We start from the raw sequence: 8,091 nt of genomic DNA, 5'->3' as shown, positions 1-8,091 counted from the left end.
ATTTTTTTGAAATGAGGACCTCCTCAGTAAGGCTTGAACAGTCCCTGTACACCCAGATTGTACCGCATGGATTAATTAAAACCTTTTCCCGTAACTCACGATGGTCGGTGGGCACAATGACCAATTCCTCCAAGTGTTGTGGGGCGGCAAAAAAATATGACCCAGACACATGGTGGCGCCCCGAGTTTGTTGTTGGGACTTGGTTGGTCGATGCTCACTTGGTGAACTGCCTTTCTTGCCAAACACTTGAGCTCCAGTCGACCACGGCATCCTTTAAGGAAGGTCCCCTGAACATTTAGATCGACCACATCACTTAAAAGAGTCTGCTAGAGCTCTCTGAGTTTGGCGCCCCCCCCAACAAAAATCGCACAAAATTGGGAAGACTGATATGTGAGGTAGCATCGGAGCAAAAAGCTATCCGAATTGAACCAACATTGAGGAGGTAAACGGATACTATGAATGCAGTGCCTTAGCTGGAGCTTTGATAGTGCTATAGAGGCAGGCTGCCACGAGAGGGGGAGGGCCGGTTGATGGGGGTGGTATTTAATGTTGTGTGAAAAAGTGAGTTGAGGTGTGGCCAGCGGGGAGAAGGTGGTGGAGGAGAGTGGAGTGGAGTGGAGTGATGAGGTAAGATGAGATAGTAAAGTAATGTTTAGCCCGAACTGGGAACGGAGCTCTAAAGCCTAATGGAGGTGGCAGTGGATTTGGTGAAGGGGGGCACGTGGCCGAGAGAAAGGGCCGAAGGATTGGCAAAGTGATGTGCTCCGTCGCAAAGTTATATTTGATGGCGCTGGTGGGGTATATAGGAGAACGCGCTTTTGTGGGAACATAACTTATTCGAATTTCACAACACTTCGTACGAATCTCTCTCGTTAAATCTCTCTACATTCAACATGTCTGGACGCGGTAAAGGAGGAAAAGGATTGGGAAAGGGAGGTGCCAAGCGTCATCGAAAGATCTTACGTGATAACATCCAGGGTATCACCAAGCCCGCCATCAGACGTCTTGCACGACGAGGTGGAGTCAAGAGGATCAGTGGACTGATCTACGAAGAGACCAGGGGAGTCCTGAAGGTCTTCCTGGAGAACGTGATCCGTGATGCAGTTACCTACTGCGAGCACGCCAAGCGAAAGACCGTCACCGCCATGGACGTTGTCTACGCTCTGAAGCGACAAGGTCGTACCCTGTACGGTTTCGGAGGATAAGCAGCCTGCTGCTTTCCACCTACCTGATCTCGAGCTTGCTCGATTTCAAACAACGGCTTTTCTCAAAGCCCCACAAAAATCAAAAAAGAAAACCTGTCTAACTGTATTACAGTACAACAATATTATTCAAATTGTTCAAGCTGGATATTTGTCCTCCCAATTTAATCAACCAAGTTTTGAGTATACTTTTTACTAAATTACAGAATCAAATCCAAAACACACACATTCTTCTTACTCAATAGCCATACGACACGTCTTTTCGTGTTTATGTCCAGGACAAGAGTTATTTCAATTTTATATGGCAAATTATCGGAAAACAACTGCATATAAGGCCAAGGGGTGCACATTGTTTGTCAGCTCCATATAGAGCCGAATAAACGGAAACAATTAATAGAACGTGAAATTACTACCAGTCGGGCCTGGACCCTTTTAATTTAGTATTAGTGCGACCACAATAACGGCAGTCTGGAAGGAGGGGCTGGCAAAAGACAGGTAAACATTTGTTTACAAAAAGGAAGCTACTTTTGCCTTGGGATCAGGGTAACAGCTGAGGTGAGGGTTAGAATTAAATAAATAAGACCAGGGTGCACTAATTTGTTTTGGAATTAGGATTTTGAGCGGCACTGTCTCCCTTAGGCTTAGAGTTAGCGAGACAGGTTGAAGCCGTCCCATGCTGCCTGCCCAACTAAACATGACTTATTTCAAAATTTTCGTGCCGTGTCTGGTTTTTTAAATCGGGGACAACCATAGGGTGAAAAAGGTGTCCAGTAAGGAGCTAATCTGATCGTGCTAATAAAGTCAAATAGTTTGGTCTTGTAAGGATCTCGAGGGCCTGCCCCTGCTGGTTTGTTGGGTTATCCAAAGTTGCTAAAATCTATCCGACTGGTTTCCTTGAGGACCAATCAGAAGGCTCGCTCGTTCTCCAATTGGGCCAATCAGAACGCAGTATTTCTGGCGGGCTCTCATCCGACCTCAACTTGAATGCGGGCATCTGATTGGCTGTTGGGTCTGTGACGTCACGATAACCAAGTATATATACGGTGCACACTTTTCTTGGACAACTTCATTCATTCGAATACGTATCGTAGCGAACAGTACAGAAAATCTTACTCTAACGAAATGGCTCGAACCAAGCAGACCGCCCGTAAATCCACTGGAGGAAAAGCCCCCCGAAAACAGCTGGCAACCAAGGCCGCCCGTAAGAGCGCCCCTGCCACCGGAGGAGTCAAGAAACCTCACCGATACAGGCCCGGAACAGTCGCCCTCCGAGAGATCCGTCGTTACCAAAAATCGACCGAGCTCCTCCTGAGGAAACTCCCCTTCCAGAGACTGGTCCGTGAGATCGCTCAGGACTTCAAGACCGACCTCCGATTCCAGAGCACATCAGTGATGGCTCTTCAGGAGGCCAGCGAGGCTTACCTCGTTGGACTGTTCGAGGATACCAACCTTTGCGCCATCCACGCTAAGCGTGTGACCATCATGCCAAAGGACATCCAGCTCGCTCGCCGTATCCGCGGAGAGAGGGCATAAGCTACCTGTCGAACTACACTCGGCACAAGCTAAAAACGGCGTTTATCAGCGCCACTCCACATATCAATAAAGAAAACACTCCAATCGTTACTTAGTTTTATTACACATATATCTTCCACAGCCACTGGCTGAACAAACAAACTGACACCATCAGCTCCATGACCCACTTAAAATGCAAACAAAGTCACAACTGTGCACTGTGCAGTTAGTCGAATCTTAAATTGTAAATGAAATCAAACAGACCTGCTAGTAGTATAGAGCAGAGGTTGCAAAGCATTCATATGCTATCCTCTCTTGAGCCATCGTTAAAATTGTTAGCCACTCTGAAGGACACTTCCGTCCAAGTGTGTATTTTAAAGAAAAACATGTGCTTATTTAGGGTCTTCTTTTCCTGTGACTGTGAGAGATATGTTAGGCGTGGGGGCCGATTATTTTGTGTAACTGAAATGATGCAGCTTAAAAGTGAGCTTAGAAGGAAAGGGATCATGTGTGAATATTGTTCATTGACCCCGGCTGACAGTAAGTAGAACTGAATACATGGTCTTCAAAACCTACATCTGAGTAGGTGGATTGAAAGAATATGTTGGAATTGTACGAAGGTAGTTTTCTTTTTTGATATGTGGAGTGGCGCTGATAAACGCCGTTTCATTCCAGTCCTTCATAGTGCCTGTTGAGCTCGGGACGAGCGACTTACGGTGTTTTTAAAGTTAAATTTAAAATTTTAACTTCCGTGCCGCGCACGATCCGACCTGACTGTCTGAATCGAGCGCTAACTCATATTTAGGTTGTGATCCGAGAATGGGATCCTCAGTTTTAGAGCCACCGATTGGCGGCGACTTACATGAGACGATAGGTATATCGTCGTTATATTTTAGCGAAACATCAGGAGATGCACCTTGCATGGTCTCGGGGCTAGCCAGGACAGTGGTGGGGTGGAATCCCATTGAGTTGTGGGCTTCTGCTTCGCCGCCGAATCGGTGGGCCCGCCAGAGATGGGTCAAGTGACAGATTCTGAAATGTTTGGCTTTCACTCATTTCGTAATTCCCAGGAATAATGATAGACGAAATGTCAGAAGTAGTAGCTCCCCCGAACTGGGATCATTTGATCCGACCGATAGCGGAGCCATCTATTAGACCAGTCCCCGAAGGATTCAAGACTTATGTAAACACCTTCATTCCAAAATCCCAATTAGAGGATATGTTCGTTAACTCAAGCCTTAACCATCCAGAGTTTACGACTAACCGGTTCAAGAGTCCAGAACTGGACATCCATTGGGCTAAACCACCTGGACAAACTGGTGAAACCTGTACGTTGATCCAGAGTGCTTACGATAGAGCGGGCTTCGCTTGTGAAGCGTATTTCGGGTTACTGGCATTGTTAGACAACCCTAGTCAGGAAGCACAACAAGAGAGAGCTAAACTAACTCAGCTTTTGGGGGTCGGCCTAGGACAGACACTTGCCCAGCTACTACACGTCAGAAGAATTCTGACTCTCAGATATAACCTACCAGCGAGATCCGCCACGACAGCAGAGACCCTCCTCAAGGGGGCATATTCAGAGAACCTGTTTAACATTGGGGTCAAGGATCAGCAGTACTTATTCGGGGAGAAGTTCATGGACAAGATGAAACCCTTAGCAGCGTCAGCCCCCTCTCAGCAATACCCGCACCCAGTTACCAGGTCAGTTATATCCAGGGAAGAATCCCGGACACTTATAATTCCACAAAGGAAACCATATTCTAGAAACTGGAAACATATTGTTCCGTTTCGCACCAAAAATTAAAATTTTCGGATACGGATCCTCAAAGGAGGACGTATCTAAGACTCTATCTGAGTATAAGGACCCTTGTATAGGGAATCCAGAACCGCCAAAACTGGAGGGTTATATGAACCCGCAGTTGCGGTCACAATACGGAGCCTCAGAAGGAGGGCGTATTTCACAGATCCAATACGGAGCCTCAAAGGAGGGCGTATTTCGGATAAAAACTACTTCCTCTAATAGTAATCCTCAAGTAGTAGCTCTTCGGATAAGAGTCCCTCGAATAATAGCTCCTCGCCCTTTCGTGAGGTGGCCCGACACGGGCCAAAATCTAGTGGCGTGGCAACAGCTGACCACGGACAGAAATATCCTAGAGTGGATATCAGGAATAAAACTGCAGTTCCAATCGGAACCAGTTTACCCCCCGAGGAAGGTAGTGTATCGTCATGCGCAAGGGACGCAGCAGGCGCTAGACCGGCTGGTCCAGGACCTAGTTCACCAAAGCATAGTGGTAGAGTGTTTGGCTCCCAAATGCATATCGGGCTTGTTCACGGTACCAAAACCGAACCAACAGCACAGACTAGTGATAGATTTATCAGGTCTAAACAAGCATTTAGTAAAGAACCATTTCAAGATGAGTTCGCTGACTTCTACGCTAGACATCTTGTCTCCAGGGGATTGGATGACAAAGGTGGACCTGAAAAATGCTTATTACTCGGTCCCAATAGCGGAGGAACACCAACCTTATCTAGCCTTCATATGGAAGGAGAGGGTGTGGATGTTCACAAGGATGTGCTTTGGCATGTCTCCGGCCCCAAGAATCTTTACCAAGGTGTTGAAACCGGTCGCAGCATGGCTTCGCTCGCAAGGAGCAAAGCTAACGATCTACATAGACGACTTCTGGATAGCTCATGCCTCCAGGAAGAGGTGCAGGGAGCTTACCCAAATGCTCATCCAAACCCTGATAAACCTAGGGTTTATGATCAGCTGGAACAAAAGTTCCATAGAACCAGTTCAGGAATTAGTATTCCTGGGAATGGAGATATCATCCGTAGAGATGACAGTGTCATTACCGCCTCAGAAGAGGGACAAAATAATGACGGCCTTAGTAAAAATAGACCGAAACATGACAGCATCATGCTGGCAAGTAGAAAAGCTGGTGGGCAGCTTAGAAGCCATACGACCAGCGTTCTCGATGGCCCCACTTTACTTCAGGGGGTTGCAAAAGTGGATGATAAACCTCAAAAATCGGGTGGGTCATCGATCAACCGAGCCCAGACCGCTACATTCACGAGAGCTGGACGAGGTGAGATTTTGGATAGCCTTGCTGCCAAAACTCAAACCCCAACCCATAATGAGATACCAGGGAACAGCAATGCAACTCCAGACGGATGCATCCAACTCGGGTTGGGGGGTAACACTGGGCCAGGAGGTTGCCTACGGGAGATGGAATCAGCAGGAATCTCAATACCACATAAACGTAAAAGAACTTCTAGCAGTCCTGAAGGGACTGAGGCAGTTCACACCACACCTAACAAAAAAGACAGTGGTAGTGGGTGCAGACAACACGACTTGTCTCTCCTACATTCGGAAAAAAAGGAGGAGCACGCAGCAAAAAGCTGTGCGAGCTAGCGATCCAGATTTGGGAGTTGGCACAGTCCCACCAAATGACCTGGAGACCAGGTTTATTCCGGGAAAGGAAAATATAAGACCAGACCACCTGTCAAGAATCTTCCAGTCAGATCGGACAGAAACAAGGAGTGGTCACTCCAAAGATCACTGTTCAGGGGAATCTCCAAGAAGTGGGGACCTCTAAAGAGGGACATGTTCGCGAGCCATCAAAATGCTCAGCTCCCCACTTACATGACCTGGCACGAACCCCCACTCACAAATGAATGCCTTCCCATCACAAATGGAAGGACGGGGATTACGCGTTCCCACCGTTTTCTCTAGTAGCCAGGGTTCTGCAGAAAATTCAGCTAGACCAGTGTGTAGTAGTATTGATAGCTCCGAATGGCCAACCCAGAACTGGTTCCCATTGCTCAAAAAGCATGACGTTGAGTACCAACCATGGAACTTCACCACATCGCTAGTCCAGGACCCAGCCGGGTCCCCACATCCATTAGGGACTGCGCTGCACCTAGCCGCGTGGCTAGTCACTGGAAAACAATAGAAGGTGAAACCATTTCTGACGGGGTAAAAAACTATATCACTGAGCACTCTCTTACAGAGCTCTCTAAGAGCACTTACACACAAAGGTGGAAACAGTACAGAGATACTGTTATACTGTAGGTATACAACCGGACACGCTTCAGAGAAGTCGGTCGCGGATTATTTGCTGGAGCTAATCAATAGAGGTCACGGTTACTCGTCAGTAACCGGTGCAGTTTACGCTATTTCGTACTATGGGCCGGTAATAGAAGGCACCAAATAGCTCACTTACCTCTAGTTAAGCAGCTCCTTAAATCCCACTATAAGGTAAAACCTCCTCAAGCAAAGTATGTTAATTTCTGGGACCCACGAAAAGTATGGGACTGCTGGGATGTACCTAATGAATCCTTAACGCTAGCGGACCTGGCAAGGAAGACGTTCACCTTGATAAGCTTATCAAAACCGATCCGTTGTATAGAGGTAACTAATCTCCTACTCCCCGATGTAGACTTAGAAAGTCCAGGGGTGGAGAACCTGCAATCACTATCCTTACGTAGAGGTGCATTGCCAAAAACCCAACGGTCAGGTTCAATTGAACCAGTGGTCCTAGTGGCAAAACCACAAGCTGAGAGCAATAGCTGCCCGGTAAAAGCTTGCATTTTGTACATGCAGAAGCTGGCCCCTATAAGAGAGGACAAGCAGTACCTCTTCGTTTCCTCAACAAAACCACACCGGCACATAAGCGATAGTACCGGGAAACACTGGAGATGTTTCTCTCTAAGACGGGCAGGCATTAGTAATAAGGACTACGCCTGGCCAGCACACTCATATAGAGGTGCAGTAGCCAACTATTTGGCAAATACTGTTAAACTTCCTATCAATGAAGTAATGAGATTAGGGGACTGGGGCCAAAATTCTACTAAATGTTTTAAAAAGCATTATTTAAGAAACTAGTAATGAATATATTACACAAGCACTTATCACTCCAGCCTTAATTCTTCAAAAAGGCACTATGAAGGACTGGAATGAAACGGCGAGTTCCCGAAGGCCGAAGGCCGTAGGTAGGAACTCTAGTTTCATGTAAGGAGTGAATAGTGCCTGTTGAGTCCCACCCTCCCACCGCGTACATCACGTTTAATATAAAACATTTCGATGACGTCGTAACTCAAGAGTTACTAACGGTATTTCAGGGGAAACCGAGGTAACAGGGGAAGATATCGAGCTAGACCGTACTCCACTTACAGAGGAGAGCTAACAGAGGTAACACCCAAAGATTTAACAGGGGCAGTTCCCACAACAGATACTCCAAAAACAACCGTAAGCAGTATACGTATAGAGGATAGAACGATTTGTTAAAAGAGATTAGGGCTCATTTAGACCACGTCGTGGGCACGATTGCTTTGGGGAACTCTTCTTTCCCCCTTTTTTGTTTAATAGAAGATTATT

At 46.8% G+C, this 8,091-nt stretch overlaps 2 protein-coding genes across 2 annotated transcripts; both read left to right on the top strand.

The window, feature by feature from the left end:
• The first annotated feature begins 785 nt into the window (after positions 1–785).
• LOC134825873 (histone H4) lies at positions 786–1,394 on the top strand. The gene has a single exon (XM_063838061.1). The coding sequence runs from the start codon at positions 894–896 to the stop codon at positions 1,203–1,205; it is 312 nt and encodes a 103-aa protein (XP_063694131.1). The 5' UTR covers positions 786–893; the 3' UTR covers positions 1,206–1,394.
• An 86-nt stretch (positions 1,395–1,480) lies between these two features.
• On the top strand, positions 1,481–2,824 carry LOC134825872 (histone H3). Its single transcript, XM_063838060.1, has one exon. The coding sequence runs from the start codon at positions 2,325–2,327 to the stop codon at positions 2,733–2,735; it is 411 nt and encodes a 136-aa protein (XP_063694130.1). The 5' UTR covers positions 1,481–2,324; the 3' UTR covers positions 2,736–2,824.
• The last annotated feature ends 5,267 nt before the right edge of the window (positions 2,825–8,091 follow it).

This window comes from Bolinopsis microptera, unplaced genomic scaffold (assembly GCF_026151205.1).
Source record: "Bolinopsis microptera isolate Bmic1 unplaced genomic scaffold, MBARI_Bmic_1.0 sca247, whole genome shotgun sequence".
Classification (NCBI taxonomy): Eukaryota; Metazoa; Ctenophora; class Tentaculata; order Lobata; family Bolinopsidae; genus Bolinopsis; species Bolinopsis microptera.
The sequence above is the reverse complement of the archived record's forward strand: the minus strand, read 5'-3'. Positions and strand labels throughout refer to the sequence as shown.